The 22,508-nt window shown below is 51.6% G+C and overlaps 2 protein-coding genes across 8 annotated transcripts; one reads left to right on the top strand and one right to left on the bottom strand.

The window, feature by feature from the left end:
• Window positions 1-13: 13 nt before the first annotated feature.
• Window positions 14-10,157, bottom strand: HCN3 (hyperpolarization activated cyclic nucleotide gated potassium channel 3). 4 transcript variants are annotated; one of them, XM_042255135.2, is made up of 9 exons: window positions 9,716-10,157; window positions 6,385-6,814; window positions 5,297-5,458; window positions 4,681-4,899; window positions 4,166-4,312; window positions 3,506-3,746; window positions 2,516-2,680; window positions 1,342-2,054; window positions 526-937 (listed from the first exon to the last, which is right to left on the bottom strand). In XM_042255135.2, exons 1-8 carry the CDS (start codon window positions 9,997-9,999, stop codon window positions 1,351-1,353), a joined length of 2,352 nt encoding a protein of 783 aa, XP_042111069.1. In that variant the 5' UTR covers window positions 10,000-10,157; the 3' UTR covers window positions 526-937; window positions 1,342-1,350. The 4 variants fall into 4 exon arrangements, with proteins under 4 accessions (XP_027831924.2, XP_042111076.1, XP_042111083.1 ...); XM_027976123.2 differs by having other exon boundaries at window positions 14-2,054; XM_042255142.1 differs by having other exon boundaries at window positions 14-2,054; window positions 6,466-6,814.
• A 2,893-nt stretch (window positions 10,158-13,050) lies between these two features.
• Window positions 13,051-22,012, top strand: CLK2 (CDC like kinase 2). 4 transcript variants are annotated; one of them, XM_027976108.3, is made up of 13 exons: window positions 13,051-13,350; window positions 14,980-15,149; window positions 15,912-16,137; window positions 16,794-16,878; window positions 17,234-17,300; window positions 17,477-17,593; window positions 18,379-18,545; window positions 19,417-19,511; window positions 20,158-20,287; window positions 20,389-20,471; window positions 20,635-20,714; window positions 20,900-20,990; window positions 21,479-22,012. In XM_027976108.3, the coding sequence occupies exons 2-13, from the start codon at window positions 14,980-14,982 to the stop codon at window positions 21,662-21,664; spliced, it is 1,497 nt and encodes a 498-aa protein (XP_027831909.1). In that variant the 5' UTR covers window positions 13,051-13,350; the 3' UTR covers window positions 21,665-22,012. The 4 variants fall into 4 exon arrangements, with proteins under 4 accessions (XP_027831909.1, XP_027831907.1, XP_027831904.1 ...); XM_027976106.3 differs by having other exon boundaries at window positions 16,791-16,878; XM_027976103.3 differs by having other exon boundaries at window positions 15,909-16,137.
• The last annotated feature ends 496 nt before the right edge of the window (window positions 22,013-22,508 follow it).

The following is a 22,508-nucleotide window of genomic DNA, read 5'->3' as shown; positions in this document are numbered from 1 at the left end:
CAGGAGCCAAAACAAGTGTCTCTATTTTCTTTTTAAACCCAGATATTTGGAAGCCATATAAAACTTCTTCCATACACCCAGAACCCCAGAACTCCCTGCCTAGGAGAAAAGGAGCATTAGGGTCCTGGCCCCACATTCTTTGATGCTGGAGAGTAGATGTGGGGACAGAGGGGTGAGCTGCAGGATTCGCTTGTCCCTGAGAAGGCAGAGGTACTGGCTAGCCTGCCCTTCCCTAGGCTTGGATACCTCGGGCCCTCCCCTTGCTCCTGCACCAACAGCAAACTCAACAGGAAAGAAAAAGAACTAAAAATAAGAACAGTCCTTCTCCCCGTCTCAGGTGGCCCTTCCTGGTCCTACCTAGATAGGGAGGGTGTTCAAGTATTGCTGCTGATGGTAGTTGCACAAGACCGCAAGAGCTGGAATGGAGGGCCCTGTCCATTCCTGTTTCCCTGGTAGGAGGGAAGGGCAGAGACAGATAAAGGAATGGATAGATAAAGCGAGTTGATAATAACGAAAACTAGCAAATGAATGAATAAACTATTAAATGAATAAATAAGGGAGGGAGGAAAGAAAAAAATTCCAGCTAGGGATTCAGCCACGTGCCCCCTACCTGGGGGGATCTAGACTGGCACACTAAATAAGGGGGTGTCAGCAATCCCATAGCCTCAAGGGGGCCATCACCCGGACAAGGGCACAGGAAGGAGAAGGTTCCCAGTTTACAAAAAGGTAGTTCTACCACAGAGACAGAAAGCACAAGGAACTCGGCAGGAGGTGTGTTCCCACTCGGGATATAGACAGGGAGGGTCCACGCATGGCAGTAAAGCTGGGTGCCCACACCAGGGGCCTGAGACATTTGTTGACATCAATGAGGGCACGGGTAGTTGGCAGTGCCCAGCTATGCTAGCCGGACAGGAAGATTAACCATGCCAGGCAGAACCTGAAAGGTCATGGACAGGAAAACAGAGACATCTAGTTACTTGGCAGTGATGGTGATGGCAAGTACTTGTGCTTAGTAAGATGGGCTCATGGACTTGGGCCTGCACCTGGCAGGACCATAGCTAGGGGAATACCCTCATCAGAGGACTCGGAGTCGCTTCTACTTGGCAGTGGAGACATACAGCGCCTGGCACAGTGCCTTGAACATGGTAGGCGCTAAGAACCTTTGATGACTTGGTGAATGGATTAGGATGGGTGTCAGGCTACAGGGTGCCTGAACTGAGGACAGAGACCATCTTCTTGGTACTAAGGGGAGATAGTCCCATAGGGCAGTGTTTCAGGTCCCCTCGGTGTCCCCAAGAGGTGTCTGCCCTCAGGCGTACGCTACTGCACCCAAGGGCTTACCTAAAGGTTTCACATGTTGGCAGACAGCTGGGGGCCCCGGGGAGTAGCTGGCTCAGGCACTGGCAGCCTGGGGGGCTGGGCTGTCCCTGGAGGCTTGGTCAGGAGCCCTGAAGGGGGCAGGCGCTCACTTCCTGAGCTCTTACGCCCAGGAGAGCCATCACCTGCTGCCCTCTGAGGCAGAGAAGGTTGGGAGGCTGAGAGAGGGCGGCCCCGAGGTCCTAGTCGCCGTCCACCCCCTCCTGGGGGAGGCCCCAGCAGTGACACCTGTGAGCGCCCAGCCCGAGATAGGCTGGCATGGAGGGTTCGAGCAGGCGGGGCCGGCAGGCGGGAGGTGGATGCCCAAGGCCCCCGGGCTAGAGGGCCAGCTTGGACAGGCACCAGGGGGGAGGCTGGGGAGCCTGCTCCTGCTGATCTTCGAGCAGAGCGAGCAAGGAGGGTGACTGGAGAGTCGGGTGAGAGGGGAAGAGGGCCCCGCTGGTGTGTCAAGGCAATGGCCACACTAGAGGTCACGGCGGCTGCTTGCAGGGGTGCGTGCACCAGCGGCTCCCACAGCACCGGCTTTCCACTGAGCCGAGCGCCTGTGCTGGGCGCCAGGCCCTGAACGCCGCGAGCCATATCCCTGTCGTGTTGGACCAGGTGCTGCTCCATGACGCCTCCACTGCTGCCCGGACTTGGCTCAGAGCGCTTCCGCTGCAGTATGGAATTCTTCTTGCCTAGAAATTATCCCGGGGGAAGGAGTTAAGGATAGGATAGGAATTCAAGATGAAGGTTGGCTATCAAAAGAACGAGGGTAACAAGATGGAGTCAACGGACACTGGCAGGGTGAAGGTAGGGGATGGGAATCAAGTGTGTGGAGACGGAGTTGGGAGATGGAGATTGGGAGATGAGGGTTGAAGGAAGACGGTTAGGGGATGAGAGTACGGATCAGAGATGGTGAGGATCAGGGACTGGTACTCAAGGAAGGAGGATTCAGTGCATGGGAACTGGGGGCGATGTCTCCAGGGTTCAGAGATGCTGGATTATAGGGACTGGGAGCCAGTGTGTTGAGAGCCCTACGGGGGGCATCTGCTGGGACTCGGGTGCCCTGGGGTGTGCCAAGGCACTGGAGCCTGGGCCCTGGGATCCGGGGGACTCCTTGCCATGGATGAGGGTGAGGGCGCAGCCTGGACCTCACCGATACGGCGCAGCCGATCCATGGCCACTGTCTCGAAGGCCCGGCGCATCATAGGGAACTCCTCGAGCACGGCGTTGAAATGGTCCACGCTGAGTGAGTACAGGCGGCAGTAGGTGTCTGCACGCACGCTGGCCGTGCGTCGGCCCCGAGTCAGCAGGCAGATCTCTGACAAAGTTGGGAGGAGGCCTTCAGAATCACTGTCTGCAGAACTCCCTCTCACTGGGCCTGCAGCAACTGACCCAGATTCCTCAGACTCCTCCCCAGATGGGAGCAACTTATGACTCCCCACCCACCCAGAGGCCCTGAGTGCTCCAAGCACCCTCACTCTCCCACATAATTACTGTCCTGCCTCTGTCCAAATTAAAGCTGATAACAGGCAGGTCTGCTGCACTCCTAGTTATTCCACTTCACTTTAATTCCCACCCCACCTCCATGGCTTTAGCCCAAGGGGTAGGCCTAGGGCAGTGCCCTCTCTTCCCTCCCCTTTGAAAGAACACCAAGGCAACCCAGAAGGAGAAAAGTAGTGCCAAAGGGCGAAGGGCAACACAATGAGGATGCTGGAAGGTGGTGGGTGATTTGGGGATTGAGAGATTATGAATCTCAAACCCTTTTGGGCAGCAGCCAGGAGAACTGTGGAACTGCCACAGGCTGGGTCCCTGATTCTCCCACCAAGTCATTCCCCCAGGGAGCCACAAAGCTCCAGCCCCTGGGATAGCACTGCTCTATTCCTATCTTTCCCTCATCTTGTGGGCTCCCTGGGTCTCACTGGCCCAGGGATTTTCAACCTGACCATGCACGGGAATCTCTTAAGCCTTTAAAATTACAGAACTCTAAACCCCAGACCCAGAGATTCTAATTGAATAGGCCTGGGGAGGGGCTGGAACTCTGTGGTCCTGGAGCACAGCCAGGTGAAGACCCAGACCCAGGGGAGCAGCTGCCCTCCTTTCTCTGCTCCAGATCCCCCACCCGCCCACCCTGAGGCCTGCTGACCCCCAAAGTAGGATCCATCAGTGAGGCGGGTGTCCCGGGCGCCACGTGCCAGCACACTGAGCAGCCCATGCTGGATGAAGTACATCTTCCTGCCCACGGAGCCCTCACGCACCACGAGGTCCCCCGGCTGGAAGACCTCAAAGCGTAGCTTGGTGAGCACGGCCGTGACGAAGCTGGGGTCAGCATGGGCAAACAGCGGCATGTGGGCCACCAGGCCCCGGCAGGTGAAGTTAATGATCTCCTGGGCAGGGGAGGGGCCTGTCAGGCAGGCTGTGCTCCCTGCCCCGAGGTGCCCCCATCGAGCTCATCTGTCTCCAGAAGCCCCACCCCTGGGGTCATGATCTGCCAAAGGACGGGGATGCTTCAGTCGGCCTGGGACCATCTCTAAGCTCCTGCCCTCAGAGCTTCCCCATGAGCCCTTGCAGGACCATACCCCAACCCCACCCCAACAGAGATTCCTGCAGCCCCTCCTTATGTGTACTTCACCCCTGAAAGATCATCAAGGAAGACCTTAACTCCTGAAAGTGCTCCAAAGGCCTGAACTCCCATGGGGCCCTCTGTAGGCCCCACTTGCTGTAGGGGCCCCAGCTGACTAATAGAGGTCGTCCCAGAAGCCCAGGTCCTTGAAGAGCCTCCCTCCAGGGCCCCGCCCAGCCCCACCTCCCGCAGTGGCTCGCTCAGCTCGCCTAGGATGCTCTCCTCATCGAACATCTTGCCCTGGTAGCGGTGTTCATAGTACTCGTGGATGCGCTGCCGTGTATCAGCCGGCAGCTTGTGGAAGGACATGTACTGCTCCACCTGCTTGTACTGGAGAGCCAGCCGACGGCCAGCGGGCAAGAAAGCACAGAGACAGATGTGGAGCCAGAACAGTGTTGGGGGGAGGTTGTGGAGGACGGTCACAGCCATGGGACACACCCAGAGGGTAGAAACATGCAGACAAAAGGATAGGTGAGTAAGGGTGGATGCAGGGAGGACACAGCACAGTCACAGGAAAACCCGGACGTGGAGGAGTCCAAGGACAGGTGCATTGGTACAAAGGAAAGGTACGCACACGGACAAACGGGTACGGGGCAAGGCAGAACCCAGAGAGCCAACAGGGACGCATCAGAATGGGCTGCACGTGGAGCTCCCCAGCCTCCAGCACCCCTCCCCTCCCTTTTCCTGCCCCTGCTGACCTTCTCCTGGTACTGACGCCGCGAGGAGTCCAGGGACTGGATGAGGGCGGTGGCATGACCGATGAACATGGCGTAGCACGTGGCACCCACGATCATGCTGAGCATGGTGAGCCAGACGTCGGGCATGCCTACAGGTGCCTGCTGCCCGTAGCCAATGCACAGCATGTGGCTCATGGCCTTGAACAGGGCGTGGGAATACTGGTGGCCCCAGGAGTGGTTCTGGGGGGCAGAGTCAGAGCTGGGCACAGACCCCTCAGAACCTCATTCTCCTCCCGCTCCCCGCTTTCTCTTGCAATCCTTCTGTCTGTCCCCATCTACTTCAACTTGCCTGCCAAGGGGGGCACTTAGGTTTGGTTCTGGGGGGCCCTGAAGCAGAAGGGGCCTCTTCTATAGCATGGGAGCTGCAGTTTCTCCCCAGCTTTCCTTCCCCATATGCTCCCTCCAATACAAGTACTTCTTCCGGGCCTCTTTCCTCTCACCTCCCCACCTCCTCTCTTCTGTCCGCTCATGGTCATCTCTCCACCATCGCCCACTTGCCCCCTGTGTTCACCCCTCCTGCTCAGAGAGAAGAGCCCTTGGAAGGCCCAGGAAAGGCCGAACGGTTGGGACTTCTCACCACCATGTGGCTGATGGAGACCCAGCAGTCAGGAGGGAAGTCTTGCAGCATGGGGACCAGGAACTGCAGACAGCCATCCCAGTGACACAGCAGCAGCATCATTCCGATGAGGTTGAAGATGCGAACCACAGCACTGGCCAGGTCATAGGTCATGTGAAAGATCTGAGGAGTCCAAGGAGGGGCTGTTGTGGACAGGAACCTCTCCCTGCCAGGACTTTTCCATGCCTGGCCTTGCAGATTCTCTCTTCAAATCTCCCTCTGGCCCTGCTCTCCATGAATGTTAAGACTGTGGCTATAAAACCGCATATATAGCTAACACAAAGGAGGTTGTATTACTGCTCTCATCCCATAGGTAGGAAAACTGATGCAAATCATGTGCCCCAAATCACAGCAAGTGCCACAGCAGAAACTCAGTCAAAAAGGTCTACTGCACAAGCTGCCCAAGTATAGGCTGGGAAAGGGGAGAGAGGGCAATTCGCAGTGTAACAGCCCCAGGGCGTATAAAAGGATGAGTGCCAGAAGCTCTCTTCCCTTCCAATAATAATAATAGGTAATCTACTGAGAACTTACTGTGCCAGGCACGGTACTAGGTGCTTTACAGGTATTAACTCCTTCAACTCTTACAACCTTATCATATGTAAATATATTTAACATTTTCATTTTATAGACAAGGAAACCAGGTCTCATATAGTAAATAGTAAAATTGGGATCTGACCACAAGCAATGAGACTGCAGAGTTCACACTCTGAACCACTAAACTCTGCTGTTGTCCTGAAGCTGAAACTCCAGCCTTCCCCATGCTCTACAATTATTAGCTCCTCTTCTATACCTTCCTCTTGGAGTCTAACTAACCCTTCAGTGTTTGTCCAGCAACTATGCTCCATTCTCCTGCAGCACCATCCTTGCAGCCTGCGAATCCCATCCCCTGAACACTCATTCTGTCCCTGTTTCTCCCCTACTAACACTGGAGACACCCCTCCCTCGGAAGCCCCACTCATCTGCCCCACCCCAGAAAGTTGCCAGGAGCCCCACTCGTATCGCTGTCTGGAGGAGTCTGCAAGCCCCCCCTGCCCACCTCCCCACCCCACCTCCTCCCACTGGTGTATGTAGCGGATGAGGCGGGAGAGGCGGAGCAGCCGCAGCAGGCTGAGGATCTTGGTGAAACGCACAATGCGCAGGGCCCGCGCTGTTTTGTAGACCTCAGCATCCAGTCGTGGCTCCAGCTCCACCACCAGAAAGATGTAATCCACAGGAATAGAGGAGATGAGGTCAACCAGGAACCAGGTGCGCAGGTAGCGTGTGCGGATGGCCCGCGGTGCCAGCAGGATCTCAGCACCCTCCTCTACCACGATGCCTGTGCGGAAGTTGAGCACCAGATCCATCAGGAAGAAAGTGTCAGAGAGGACGTTGAAGACAATCCAAGGTGGAGAGTTCTCTTCCTTGAAGAAGGTGATGCCCACAGGTAGCACAATGAGGTTCCCCACCATCAGCAGGAGCATGATCAGGTCCCAGTAAAACCTAAGATAGGGGTGGGATGGGAAGTAAGACCACAGTGAGAGTCAGTCACTAAACTAAGGGCAGATAGTCTCAGCCAAAAGTGGACAAGGATACAGAACAACGGGATGACCATTTACAGCTAATGGGAGTGTAAATGTGACCACCACTTGGAAAAATAGTTTGGATTTATCTAGTAAAGTCTAACATTTGCATTCCCTGCAACTTGGCAATTCTATTCCTAGGTATATACACATTCAAGGGAAAGATTCCAGGAGATATATACAGGTATAACAGCATTAAATCTGGAAATAATCCAAATATCCATCAGTAGAAAAATGTAGATTAATAAGATAAACACAGTAGATAAATACACTGATGCCCTGGAATATTATACAACTGTGAAGTCACCCAACTGCAGCCTACATTCCACAGTACGAATGAATCTCACAGATTTAATGTCAAGAAACCAAAGGATACACACTGTAGGATTCCACACATACAAAGTTCAAAAATAGATCAAACTAAACTGCATTTTTTAGGGGATTCACAGAAAAGTAGTAAAACTGTAAAGAAAAGTAAGGAAATAAGTACCACAAAAGTTAGAATAGTGGGTTTGGAAAAGGGATGTGAGAGCAGCAAGGAGCCTTCTGGGGTATCCTCAGTGTAGTCTCTCTTGACCTAGACAGTTATTACATATGAGCCTGTTTTACAGTTACTCCTTCAAATATATGTGTGTGCACACACACACATACACACACATATATATATATACACCCTGGTATATATTATACTATTTATATATATATCTGCCTTATCTATTTACTATATCTCTACTATATTAATATATATACCTCTAAATATACCCCTAATATGCATATATATTCTTTATATAGTACATATATGTAATGTCCTCATTATATGTATATAATCTATGTCACTATTATTAAATATTTTTTAAGTTAAAAAAAGATAAATATCCTTTGCTGATCTCAGAGGGCTGTTAAAAAATATGCACTGATATGAATGTGGATGGATGGGACAGTGTTGTACAAGACAAGTTGGTGTTATGACTCACCTACTCTTTATCCCAAGGATTCTGAAGAGACTGCTGCTTTACCCATCTCCAGCTCTCTGCCCATTCCTAGTTTAGGACTGAAAACCTTCCCTAGCTTTCCCAACCCCAACTCTCCTTCCCAACACAGTTGGGCTCATGGTTCCTGTTTTCCTGCTGGGATCTGTTTCCCAGAGTGGGGATGGTCTGTCCTGCCCCTTGTTTGAACTAGCTTTTCAGATGTACCCCTCCCCTCTTCAGAGCACTTCGGCAGGGCTGCACATACAGAGAAGCTCCACAGCAGATCCTGAGACGGCAAAGCTTGAAGCTCTGCACTCCTTTCCTCCCCTAACCTCCCTGTGCCCACTGAGACTTTGGTTGCGCCCAGGCAAGGGCATGGTCGGGGAGAGCCATATTGCTGTGTGGAAGCTGTGAAAAGAAGAGGTCATTCAAAGAAGATCATTGGACAATCTGAAGATCCCAACTAGATATGGCAGTTTCAATTTCAGGACACACCTAGTTGCAGCATCAACTGAGGACCCAGCCCCTTCTGACTCTGACTGAAAAAAAATCAATCCTTTCAGCTCCTGAATGAAGCTTGGTGGTCCTCAACTCCAGGCCTCCAGGAAGCCCTGTGTGATTTCAATCAACAGCAAACCCTGGATCTCCTCTTCTCTTTCCTGGCCACCGGAGAAATCCTGTACTGTAAGCTGGGAGAGGAGAGGGAAAGAGGGTTTGCCTTGCCATAGAGCATCTTCACAGCCTGACTCACAGGCAGTCACAAGCCTGGCGGGTGATACAGGAGAGAGGATGGAGAAGAAGCACAATAATAACAGAGATACATGGTTTATGGGGATACATTTGAGGGTGAAATGGTGAGGAGGAGGGAGATGCACAGCAGACTGGAAAAGGTGCACTAGTAGGGTGATACTGAGACAGTAAAAAAGAGAGCAGTGAACGAAACAATGAGAGAAAGAGCATTAAGGGAGTGTGTATGTCTGTGGATTAAAATGACGTCTAGGTTTCCAATGGTGTTTCCAGGCTCCCGATTCACACCTCATCCTCTCTGCTCATTTAGCTCCCCAGGATAGGTGATTGGCACATATCCTTGCCTCATCCAAAAGCTGTCCTTCATTTCCTCCAAGGACAGGGTTGCTCTCCTCCCCTAGCGACCTTGATGTAGAGGTACAGCCTGATGGGGACTATGGAATAGCCCCACCCCCACTCTTCATCCCTTCTCTCTGGTAGTCACCTGGGCGGTGGTCACATGGGCAGTGAACTGGTGCCCCTCTGTTGCTGCCTCAAATCACTCTGAGGCCAGGCCCTAACCCGCCGGATCCCGTCTTCAGCACCAGGGACAGCGATCAGAACTGCTGTCCGGACACCACTCCCTTTCTCCCCGGCATCCCTTTTTTTTTTTTTTGTAGCCTGCCCTGCTGAACTAGCCAGGTACTTGGGGTAGAAATGGGGACAGTGGGAATAGCTCGGTTTCTCCTTTAGGCTGACCCTGAGTTTCGGAACATGACAAAATTTCCCAGATCCCCAGCAAGCAGAACTGGAGGAGACAGCAGTCCCTAATTCCAGTATTCCCCTTGGTCCAGGTGGGGTGTCGGGTTTTTGAAATGGGAAACCCAGGTCTCTGGTGTCCGCTTGTCTCTCCCAGCGCCCCTAGCCTGAAAAGTCACCGAGAACCTCCGGCTGGGGATCCTTCACCCAAGAATTAGGTTGGGGGAAGTGACTCTGTCGGCCCACCAGGGAACCCCTGGGCCGGAAATGAAGTGTCCGTGGAGGGTGGGGCGGGCCCGGCTCCCGTGTCGCGGCCTTGGGGGTGGGAGCTGTGTCCCCTGCCCACCCTGCCGGACCCCCAGTACCGGAAGTCGCTGTACGGGTGGATGATCCAGGCCCCCGCTGACTTGACCCGCTCCTGCTCGATTTCCACTGCTTTGTGGCTGCCGAACACGCGAAGGGAGAACTTGTTGACCGTGGGCTGGAGCAGGGTCCCGAGCTGCCTCCTCTTGGGCTCGGGCCCGGGCCTGGACCCAGGGACCGGAACCGAGGCTGTGGTTGTAGACGCCGGGGCAGCAGGAGGCTCAGCCTCCAACCCAGGGGTCGCCCCGTCGTTGGCCCCAGTCGTGGGCCGCTGCTCCGCCTCCATGACGCCCGTCAGCTTACACGTTTGGCCTCCTAGACCCTGCTGCGGCCATTCGGGACCTCCCGACCCCTCCCGGAGTCGGAGCGGGAGCAGCCGGGCGGGCTCGGAGCGGAGGCGTAGTCGGCTGGGAACTGCCAGAGAGCCGGGCGGAGGGGGTGTGTGCGACAGACTCCTCAGAGGGCGGCGGGCGGGTCGCGCTGCGCCCCCTGGCGACAGCTGCACGGAGGCTGGGCAGGGCGGGCGGAGGCGGGGTCGACCGAGAGCCATCTCGGAAAGAGGCGGGACCAATGTAGTCCGTAACGAGAGGGACACTGAAGTAGGCGTGGCTTAGCCAATATGGGCCGTCCTCCAAGTATAGGAAGAGAAGGAGGGGAAACGCTGCCGGAGCCAACAGAGAGGGTGTGGTCTAGGGCTGAAGGGCTTTTATCCACTGAGCGCCAGGGAGGCGGAGCCTCCCGCAACTGGCGGGAAAACCGGACGCTGGCTGTAGCTCGTGCGGCTTGCGAGGGCGAGAAATTGGGAAGAGATGGGGAATGCCTTTTGAGCTTCCTCTTATCCACTCTCCCTTACGGACTTCCTGCATTTCACTTTTTTCCTCGCAACACTCTCCTAGACATACTCGTTTCCTCTGACTTCTTCATATTGCTCCTTCTAGTATTTCATTTCCAAACTCATCTGCCAGCCCTCACCAAGAGCAACTCTGCCAGTCACTGAGTGGACGCTGAGGATGAACACAAAGTCCTGTCCATAAAGCCAGCGCTCGTCTATGCTTGCAGACAAGACAGGTAAATTACAGTGCTATGTGATGGAAAGGGCTATAAATTCTCTTTTGGGGGGGGCGGGGCGCTGTGCTGGGCAGCTTGCAGGATCTTGGTTCCCTGACCAGGGACTGAACTTGGGCCTTTGGCAGTGAAGGTGCAAAGTCCTAACCACTGGATTGGCAGGGAATTCCCTAAAAGTTCTTAAATATCTCAGATTCTTCCCCTTATCTCCACTTCTTATTATCACTGCCTTATTTCAAGCGCTCAGAATTTGTTCACCTAGATTATTTCAGATGCCCCTTAAGGGGTCTCCAAACTCTCTCAGGGCAATTAGTTTTCCAGAGTTACCTTAGTCTGCCAGAGTTACCTTCCTAAATCCAAATGTAGCTTTATCACTTGCTTGATGTCCTTCAAACTTCCCCATCTTCTATGGGATTACAGTTAAACTCCTTAGAATGACATACAAGGCCCTGTAAAATCTGAACCTAGTTTTAACAACCTCTCTTCTGATAGTTCCTCTCTTGAAAGCCAGGACTCCAATTCTGTTTAAATGCTTCGTTCTGCTTTGTCTCTAGACCTTTGTATTTTCTCTGCCCGGTCTTCTCCAATTCACTTTTCAACAGTTGGTTCAGATGTCATCTCCTCTAGGAAACCTAGACATGCATTTATAACTCTTTTTTCCCTCAAGCTAGGGTCTAGTCTACAGCTTTCCTACAGTGACCAGGACACCACTGTTCATAACAGCTCTTGTCACAAGGCTGCCGTTATTTTATGGAAGAGAGGTCTTTCTCTTCCATTAGACTATGGAGCTCTGAAGAACAAGAGGGTTACACCTGACACAATGCTGAACACAAAGTGGACACTTAGTAAATGGTTGTTGCATGAATAAGGGAAAGTGTTCATGGAAGAGGAAGTGAACTACACTTCCTCCTCACCTCTTAATTATCCTTCCTCATCTATTTTCGGAACTTTTTCTAAACTATTTCTGGCCAACTGATGTAAGCTCCATCTGATTATCTTCCATCCTGGCCCCCCTCTGATATTTCTTTACTTGAATATAGTTATCCTCAGGTTATTTTTTTCATTTCCCTTATTATTACTCAATTCCTTCTATAGCGTCTTTAACTCACCTAGTTTTTCTCAACGCCTCCTTCTTTTTCCTTATTTTTTAATTCAGTAAATTTACACTTCTCATATATTATGTGTAAGTATCTAACATAAAGTTCTCAAATTTTCCCTTCTTTGGCACTTGATTCTCCATCACCCCATTTTTCAAACCTTACCTCCAAGGCAATGCCCCGCCCCTCTCCCAAAAGTGCATAGCTTTTGTTCAAGAGGAAAGGTGGGAGCCCTCTTTGCTGTGGTTAGATTGCCGAACTGCTTTTTAAGAACTGAATATTTAGAGGCTAAGCTCGCGAATCACACCGCATCACAAGCCTCAAAAGGTTAGCAGAGTGGCGACATCCCTTCTTTTCAACCTTCAAACCTAACAAAACAAGACACAGAAGTCTCATGAAATAGGTAAAAGGTTGAGGAAAACTACGGAAGGACACACCACCTACATTAAAAGACGCTTACTCCTGGGAAGGAAAGTTATGACCAACCTAGATAGCATATTCAAAAGCAGAGACATTACTTTGCCAACAAAGTTTCGTCTATCAAGGGTATGGTTTTTCCAGTGGTCATGTATGAATATGAGAGTTGGACTGTGAAGAAAGCTGAACGCCGAAGAATTGATGCCTTTGACCTGTGGTGTTGGAGAAGACTTTTGAGAGCCCCTTGGACTGCAAGGAAATCCAACCAGTCCATCCTAAAGGAGATCGGTCCTGGGTGTTCATTGGAAGGACTGATGCTAAAGCTGAAACGCCAATACTCTGGCCACCTCATGCGTAGAGTTGACTCATTGGAAAAGACCTTGATGCTGGGAGGGATTGGGGGCCGGAGAAGGGGACGACAGAGGATGAGATGGCTGGATGGCATCACTGACTCGATGGACTTGAGTCTGAGTGAACTCCGGGAGTTGGTGATGGACAGGGAGGCCTGGCGTGCTGCGATTCATGGGGTCGCAAAGAGTCGGACACGACTGAGCGACTGAACTGAACGGAAGGACATTAGGTGGGGCAGCTCTGCCCGGTAATCCCCGGCGACTCTCTCCCCGCCCCATGAACTTCCGCCCCCAGTAGCTCCTCTGCTCCAACCGGCCGACCGCAGCGAGCTACGCGAGGACGCGCAGGCGTGCGCGGTCCTGGGGGGGCGGAGCCCAGGGGTAGCTGGGAAGCGACGCAGGACGTGCGTACGTGCTCGCTCGCGGTGGCGGCGGCGGATCGGAGAGGCCAGAGCCGGAGACCGAGCTGGGATCGGGCCCCGGGCGGGGGCGGTGCGAGCGGCGCCAAGCGAATCCTGGGGGCGGGGACGGAGCCGGGGCGGGAGGGACTGGAGCGGAGCCCGGGAACTAGGCGGGAGGTCCCAGGGTCTCGGGTTGGGGGGGTGGAGCCGCACTTCGTCGCCGCGGGGGTGCCGGGACTCCGGCCGCAGTGCCGCCGCCATCACGGACTTCCTGTGGGACAAGCGCACGGGCCTCGCCGCCAGAACGGTGAGCGCGCGGGCTGGCGGGCCGCGGGGCCGCGCGGAAAGATGGCGGCGACTGTGGGGCGGGCGGAGAGAAGATTGGATTGGGGGCAAGGGGCCCGGGCGAGATTAGGAGAGGGGCTGAAAAGCCCCATTCTAGAGCCCCATTTCTAGGGGTTGAAACCTGGAAAGTGGCAGAGGTGCAGTGTAGGAAGATGAGGTGGAAGGTCGACCTGCCTTAGATGTATTTTGGGAAAACCAGTAGGGAAGTTAGGAGAGATCAAAGTAGGAGAAGGAGTGATGGAGTGCGAATAGGAGTGGTTTCAGAGATGAGAAAGAACAGAATATCAAAGTTGGACCAGAGAACCGTCGTGTCCGTTGGAGGATATGGAGAGAGTTTGACTTCAGGAGTGAGTTCTGGATTTTCTAAGTGAGAAAGGGAAAAAAATAGATAAAGAAGTTGAGAAAGGTTGTAGGCTGGAGATCCTTGGGGGATGGGGAGAAGGGAAGCCTGTGAGGAGCTTTGGTGGCCGTGTGTATTTGGTAAGATTGACATTTGTGTGGCTGTGCTAAGCACAGTTGGATTACTTGGGAGAATAGTGTGTTTGCATCTTCTTGGTTGTCTTAAGCACTGTAGGGCCAAGAATGAATCGAATACCACCCGCCTCCTCAATTTGAGAAGTAGCTCAAAATGGGAGCCAGATGTTGGAGTCTCTTAAGCCTTTTCTGCACCTAATGCTGCCACCCCAACCCACCCAACAAGACTTCTCTCCCTGCTATCTTTGGATCTATCTCATTCTGTCCTAGTCTCATCTTCCCTGATTGTGACTGATTTCTTTCTGATTCTTTCCTTGAAGGAAAAAAAGTTTGTGCATCATGCCATTTCAATCCAATCACTGAAAGCTGGCCAACTTAGTTTACTGATGCTGATATTAATTAAAAATCAGTTATTCTGTACATAGTAAGCACAAAAGAGGGGAGGCTGGATGTGAAGCTGACTGCAGCCTGGAGCCTCGTGTATTGTATTAAAACTATGGGAGATTTGGCCAGTGATGTGAGAAATGATTAAGATAGTTCAAAGGGCCAGACCCAAATTCCTGAAACTTACGTTTGGTTTATACAACTGTACCTGGAAACCTGGGAAACTGGATGCCTGCCCTCAGGACATGGATGGCCTATTTGGGGAGATAATCTACACTTTGAGTAATTGTAAAACATTTGTGATAATATTGTGTAGTAAATCATTATTCTCTTTGAATTGTGAGGAACTCAGAATGCCTCAGATCTACCCTAGATACCAGCCAAGGATGAATTGTTGCAGTCTTCATGAGTTGCACAGTCTCACCTGTAATGTGAGCTGTGGCGCAGACCTGAGTGTCTTCAGGAGACCCCCTGTTTGAGGAAAATCAGAACAGAGCAATGAGCTGAGTAGGAGGAAGATTCCTTAAGTTTTCAACCAGAGTTAGTACACTTCTCTATCAAGGAGAAATTGTAAGCCCAGAGGAAGACTGAGGAGTTGTGAATGGTTTAAAAAAAAAAGAAAAGTAGAAATTGAAGAGCAGAAAACAGCATTTCTAGGGCAGCCAGTTCTTGGAGGGGATTTCTGAAAACTCAGATCCTGCCCCTACTATTTCTCCTTTCCCTTTCCTTACAGATGCCTCATCCTCGAAGGTACCACTCTTCAGAGAGAGGCAGCAGGGGGAGTTACCATGAGCACTATCGGAGCCGAAAGCATAAGCGACGAAGAAGCCGCTCCTGGTCAAGCAGCAGTGACCGTACACGGCGGCGCCGACGGGAAGATAGTTACCATGTCCGTTCCCGGAGGTGAGGCTTCAGGAAGAAAAACTCAAATTAGACCCACTCACTTATTTGTTTATTCAACAAAGATTTATCAGTTTCAACCTAAGTAGCTAATATAATGTGATGCTCAAAATGGGTATCAATTTAACCCATTTACACTGTGGTGTTGAGTGTTATCATAGAGGAAGTATGTTTGAAAGGGGCTAAGGAAGCCTCCAACAGGTTTGATTGCAGGGGGGCAAGATACATAGATCAGGGAAAACTTCCCAGAGAACGTGGCATCTAAGCTTGTCTGAATGACAAGAGAAGTGTTGTAGGCAAAGGGAAAACTAATGCAAAGGACTAGGAACTTGAGATGGCTTATCAGTTAATAGATAAAACAGAGTTCAGTCTCCATGGTTTTAATAAGTCAGCCGCATGTTCAGTGGAAGGGATGGGTTAAGGATAGTTTGGAGCAAAGCTGCATGTCAGTCAGAAATGGCTTGAGAGAGAAGCAACTCTTCATGCCATTACATCTCTGGAAGGGAGGAGGAGGCCCTCAGGGGGAGTTGTCCTGCAGGTGTCTTTTTAGAGGTTATGGTGATGTGCAGATGTGGGGGTCCTCCTCTGTGCATAGTTATTTCACGGCCCTGGCTCTTGCTCCTCTCAGAGTGGTTTGAGTGTGTGATAACTACTTTTCTCATGTTACTCCTTTTCCTCAGTGCAGGGGGACCTTGTTATATGGTATGGCAAGGACTGTGACCTGAACAGATGCACCTAATTAGGGTGTTTGTTGTCCAACAGCAGCTATGACGATCGTTCATCCGACCGGAGGGCGTATGACCGGCGATACTGTGGCAGCTACAGGCGCAATGACTACAGCCGAGATCGGGGAGAAGCCTACTATGACACAGACTACCGGCATTCCTACGAGTACCATCGGGAGAACAGCAGTTACCGCAGCCAGCGCAGCAGCCGTAGGAAGCACCGACGGCGGAGGCGGCGCAGCCGGACGTTCAGCCGTTCCTCTTCGGTGAGTGCTAGCCCAGGCCCTTCCTCTCCCCACTCTTCTTCAGCCCTCTGGGACCCCGGTAAGTGAGAAACATTGGGACGTGAACACTGAGGTATTCGCTTGGAAGCTCTCCAGCTCTTGGAGGGCCCTGAATCTGCTTCGGAGGTGAATGGGCACAGAGCATTTGTGAACCCCCGTGCCCTCCCTGGCATGCTGGGCTTATTGTGTTGGGAGCAGCTCTTCCACCCCCAGAGGCCTCCATTTTCTAATGGGGACCTTGCTTGTGAACAGCCTTTCTCCCCCAAGCCCTGGACTCTGGCCCCCTCAGCAGGTGGGCTTGGGTGGGAGCAAGGGGAGACCTGTGCCTGCCTGGAAGAGCACCGTGTAGAGCATGGGGTTGTGGGTGACATTGGCAACAACACCACTTCTCCGCTCTGCCCGTGCCTCTCCCCGTTCCCATTTTGGGTTTGGGGACTTGGGATTGCGCGCCGCTCTCTCTTCTCACCCCGATCCGCCTTACTGCATCTGACGTGTTCCCTTCCACTGTCCCCCATCATTGTCTGTCCCCCCTGGCTGGGCGCCTGTGACCGGTGACCCCTCCACCACCCACCCCGCCTCCCTCCGGCCCCCGCTCCGACACCTGGCTTGCTCCGACCCCCCCCGCCCCCCGACAGCAGCACAGCAGCCGGAGAGCCAAGAGTGTAGAGGACGACGCTGAGGGCCACCTCATCTACCACGTCGGGGACTGGCTACAAGAGCGATGTACAAGCCAAATCGTAACAATCCTATAGCCTGTAATGGTCCCATAGCCATCCTAACGTCCTGAGCCAACCCAAGCCACAGCCTCTTTTGCCTTTTCTCAGTGGTGTTGTTTATCTGGGTGGTTTGAGTTGCTGTTGAGAATTGACCTCTGCTGTCCACTCCCAGCTCTCATGGCCCCTGGGTTAAAGGTGGTGGGAATCACGCAGGGGTTTTCTTCCCCTGTGACCATCTGTATCTGTTCCCCCTTCCTTCATCTCCTCACCCCAGACTGCTGTGCCCTTTTTTCTTCAAACTGAACTCATTCCCCACCCTTTCTCCCCCCCCCTTCTCCCCCACCCTGCTTTTTTCATTTCAGATGAAATTGTCAGCACCTTGGGAGAGGGGACCTTCGGCCGAGTTGTACAGTGTGTTGACCATCGCAGGTAAATGTCAGCCCACTCCAGACTCCACACCTGTTAGCCATAAAGAGGTAGTGAGGGTTATCTGAGGCTTTTTTTCGTTAATGAGCCAAAGATAGGATTTCTTAATCCCCAGGCAGCCCTGTTCCTTCTGAGATATTCTTGAGATTCCAGCAAAAGCCTTTCCTGCCATCCTGTAGGGGTGGGGCTCGGGTTGCCCTGAAGATCATTAAAAATGTGGAAAAGTACAAGGAAGCAGCTCGACTAGAAATCAATGTGCTGGAGAAAATCAATGAGAAGGACCCTGACAACAAGAAGTAAGCGCTGCTGGAGTATGTGGGGCGTCTGAGAGGCCACACCTCAAGACGGGAAAGCCTTCCCAACATGGGCTAGACAGGCAGAGGAGTTGTAGACTGTCTCGTTTTCTGTTCATCATCGTGGAGGAATAGAACATTACTGTTACTGAAAGGAAGGAAGGGTCTGGGACATGCTGTAATCCTTTCTCCTTGTTTCGGGGGCAGTTAGATTGCTCTGTAGTTGAGCTCCAACTCAGGATGACCTTTGTAGGAATGTGCCCTGGAAATGGCCCTGAGACTGAGAATCAACATTTTTCATCAAAAAAGTACTTGAGCTTTTAATAGAACTACGCTAATGAAGTTGCAGGTGTTTATGTATAGTTTCTCTGTTCTCACACGTTGCATAATCAAAATGTAAAATTTAAGAGTATTACTGAAAGACGTAAGTAGGTGTAAACATGGGCCCAGTGATGGCTGATGGTGAGTGAATTTCAAGAGCAGGAGCTGGGGTCATGTTGACGGAGTGGCAGTTTGACAGTTCAGGGTCCACATTGGAGCCTGGCACTCAGCAGCTCCTATTTAACTATTTGAAATGTTGCAGGAAAATGGTTTGAAGTTTGGCAAGTAGTACTTCTCTTCCTGGGTCTGCCAGAAAGGCCATTCTGTAGTTGAACTGAATTTTCTTGGTGATAATAGCTGGCGTGTTTTTACCCGAGCATGTGCAGGCAGCAGCAGTAGTCCTTTGTTGGAGGGGTGGTGGACAGGCGGGAGCTCCTCAGACATCCCCTTCCCATCTCTCTTCCCAGCCTCTGTGTCCAGATGTTTGACTGGTTTGACTACCATGGCCACATGTGTATCTCCTTTGAGCTTCTGGGCCTTAGCACCTTCGATTTCCTCAAAGACAACAACTACCTGCCCTACCCCATCCACCAAGTGCGCCACATGGCCTTCCAGCTGTGCCAGGCCGTCAAGTGTGAGTGGGGTGGGCCAAGGCGGACTCGGGCAGCCCCTTCCTCCGCTGGACCTCTTGGGTCTCAGTTGTGCACTGGTGAAGCCCCTCAACAGGCACCTCGACATTTTGCAGTTCTTCTGTTCACTGTCCTGTTGGCATCTCCTCCTCTTCTGACTTAACTCCTTCACTTTTGTCATCACTGATTGTTTCGCCTCCACATTCAACCTAGCAAGAGCTCGAAGAGAAAGCATTTGAAGTCAGAGCTCTTAATTACCTCTTTTTTCCTTCACTCCCCTTCTTTGGGAAAGTAAGTCAGGCACTAAGCACAAAGAGACAAAAAGATTCTTCACGCTAGAGGTTTGCACTCATCTGGAGCTGAGATGCTGTCTGCTCTCAGCAAGCCAGGTGGGAGCAGGGAGTAGCCAAGGTGCCAGGTTGAGAATTCAGACCAGTACATACTTCTCAGCCATCAGAATAATAGTTTCACAGAATTAAATTCACAGGAATCAGATAGACACATGTTAAAGCACAAAAGTACAACTCATCGGGACTTTTGTGATAGTCCACTGGTTAAGACTCCACACTCTGTTGCAGGGTTCAACCCTTGGTTAGGGAAGTAAGATCCCTGCATATCATGAGGTGTGACCAGGGGAAGGAAAAAACCATAGCAAACCATCTATACATTGGTTGAGAAATATATATATAACTTATGTTAATAAGCATAGAGCTTGTCAGACTAGGCATTTCATTTGGAAGTAGAGCAGAAAGCAGCCAAGCGCTTCTGGACCTGCCTCCTCACCAGCTTTGAGCTAGGTGACCAAGCGTGGAGTCAGCTGGTAGTAGTTAGTTCTAGCCACCTGGACCAACCCTGACCTGGCCTTCTCCTCTGCAGTCCTCCATGATAACAAGCTGACACATACGGACCTCAAGCCTGAAAATATTCTGTTTGTGAATTCGGACTACGAGCTCACCTACAACCTAGAGAAGGTAAGGTGGACAGGGTCTGTCCCTTGGCCAGTGCGCACAGGTGGCCATTGCCCCTTTGCCTTTCTTTTAGCCCTTTTTGTCCCCCCTTTTACTTTTTTCTCCCACACTTTCTGCTCTGGCTCTGAAAAAAACAATACCAAAATAGGTGGAAAGGGAGAGATTTAAGATTTAGATTCAAAGAGAATTTGGAAGCAGAACCTCAGTTAACTTTCCTGTATAGTGAAAATGCTTACAAGGTTCTTGGTTTGGTGTCTTCTCTTTTCTGTAAGGAAAGCTCAGCCCTGTTGACTAACTGGAGATCATGGGGATCTCAGCTAAGGAAGCTATTCCTCACTTTGCTATCTGCTATATGTTATCGAAAAACTGTATACCAGTCACTTAGGTATACTCTTCAGATGCATGCTATTCTATAGTTACTCCTAAATCCTCTTTCTCCCCTGTTCCTATCCATCCTATCCATCCCTATTCATCCACTCTGATGGATATGGGGGAGGCTGTAAAAGCAGAAGACGTGTGGAGCAGGCAGGAGGTCAGAGTTGGTTTTTTAAGGCTCAGAAGCACTTTAGAGAATAGCAGTAGATTCTTGGTCTGTTTTTTCTCTCTGTCTTGGTGCAGAGGTTCATGTTTTTCCTGCTTTGCCTCCTAGAAGCGGGATGAGCGCAGTGTGAAGAGCACAGCCGTGCGGGTAGTAGACTTTGGCAGTGCCACCTTTGACCATGAGCACCATAGTACCATTGTCTCCACCCGCCATTATCGAGCGCCAGAGGTCATTCTCGGTAAGAGGGGGAAGGACAAGATGGTCCAAGTATGTGAGGTGGTATGGTGGTGAGGGGGGCCCCCGAGCCTCATAATACCTTTCCTTCCCATCCCTACCTAGAGTTGGGCTGGTCTCAGCCTTGTGATGTGTGGAGTATAGGCTGTATCATCTTCGAATACTATGTTGGCTTCACCCTCTTCCAAGTAAGTGGTTGGGTGTCTTATGAGACCACTAGGCATTCTTCTACCTGATTTCCTTCTCTGCTGAGAAACTGCCTGCTCATTCCTCCACATTGCTTAGCTTCCCAGCAGCTAGACCCCAGCATCCCTTCTCAGTCCCTTGCTCAGTTCTGTCTTTGTTTCCCAGACCCATGACAACAGAGAGCATCTAGCCATGATGGAAAGGATCCTGGGTCCCATCCCTTCCCGGATGATCCGAAAGACAAGGTGAACCTGGAGTGGGAGGAATGTAACCCTTCTCCTTTTCTCTCCACAAAATTGGTCTCTATCACATTTTCTTTTCTCTTCAACACCTGCCTTGCCCTCAGCTACTCTCAGATGGGAGAAAAAGGGAAATCAATCCCATAACAAGAGGAACCTCCTGATTCCTCAACTTCCCCCTTCCCCTCTAGGAAGCAGAAATATTTTTATCGGGGTCGCCTGGATTGGGATGAGAACACATCAGCTGGGCGCTACGTTCGTGAAAACTGCAAACCACTTCGGGTGAGCCAGACTGGGAGTGAATAGTGCCCACCACCCAGAGGTCCCTTCCTTCCTAAGGTGTTTTGCCCCTGGAATGCCTTTCACAAGCAAAGAGCTAGGAAACAAGGGGAGGAAAACAGAAATCTTTTGTTGATAGAGAAAGGGAGTGATTTTATGAAAGGAATGAGGTTAGACAGCCATTTATTTCTTGAGCCAACCAGAAAAAATAAACTGCTTTTGAAGAGCTTACATTTTACTGAGCTAAAGATTCATGAAGTTGTCGAGGATAAAAACAAGTAGAACTTCCAGAGAGCATGAAGGAATAACTGTGCCAGTGGGAAGGCAGGCTGAGCTGTAACATCAGAGATGGCCCTGGTGTGGTCCTAGTCCAGTAGCAGCATACGGTCACGAGCAGATCCTTGGTCCTTCAGGATTGAAAGCTAGGGCCTTGAAGAAGGCAGGGCTTATAAGGCATCGTGCCTCACCTTTTTCCTGCCCTCCACCACCAGCGGTATTTGACCTCAGAGGCAGAGGAACACCACCAGCTCTTCGATCTGATTGAAAGCATGCTAGAGTATGAACCTGCCAAGCGGCTGACCTTGGGCGAAGCCCTTCAACACCCTTTCTTCGCCCGCCTTCGGGCTGAGCCACCTAACGCCAAGTTGTGGGACTCCAGTCGAGATATCAGTCGGTGACGATCTGTCCCTGGGCACCCCTGTGTCTCCTAACAGCAGTGGGTGTCCAGTCCAGGACACTGGTGCTTTTTTATACAAGAGAACAGAGCCGGAGCTCACTCCTTCCTCCTGGCTCCCTATGTACCTGTGAATATGTGAAATAGTGTAAATATGAAAGAACTTGTACCACCGCTTCAACCCCTGCCTTGTACATAATGCTATTCCATCTCACACTCTTCCCACCCTCACCTGCCCCTTCAACAGCTGAGTTGGATCTGGGCAGAATGAGGTAACCAGAAGGGATCTACACCATGTTTTATAAGGAATTTTGTACAGTCTTTGTGAAATAAAATGATGTGCTTCACCCGACCCCCATCCCTGGAGTTTGAGGTTTGGAGATGCTGGGGTGGTGGGATGATTAGATTGGCAACGAAGGGAGTCCCATCTTACCCTTCAAAATTAACCTCAGGCTACCAGTTTATCTGAACGATGGGTGGGTAACATTTGACTGTAAGAAAGGGTTACAAAGTGAGCACATATTTGATGTGAATAATGAGGTTTGGGAAAGAGGTTCGGTTAGTATAGCTGTTAGGCTGGGCCCCAGGTTAGGGTCAGAAGTCCAGATAGAAAAACTTCCGAAACTGGTCTCCTGGGATGCCGCCACCTCCGGTCGGAGGACTCCTATCATACTCTTTCGAGGCTAGGGCGGATCGGGATTCTAACGCGAGGCCTACTGGGAGATGTAGTTCGTTAGTTGAAGGAAGTCACGTGGGAAGGGGCGGTACTTGGCTCCTGAGACCGAGTTAGAGGCGTCACGTGGGGGCACTTCCTTCTTTTCCTTTATCCGAGACGCAGGCGCAACTCG

This window comes from Ovis aries, chromosome 1 (genome assembly GCF_016772045.2).
Source record: "Ovis aries strain OAR_USU_Benz2616 breed Rambouillet chromosome 1, ARS-UI_Ramb_v3.0, whole genome shotgun sequence".
Classification (NCBI taxonomy): domain Eukaryota; kingdom Metazoa; phylum Chordata; class Mammalia; order Artiodactyla; family Bovidae; genus Ovis; species Ovis aries.
Note: the sequence above shows the minus strand (reverse complement) of the source record. Positions and strands in the feature narration are given on the sequence as shown.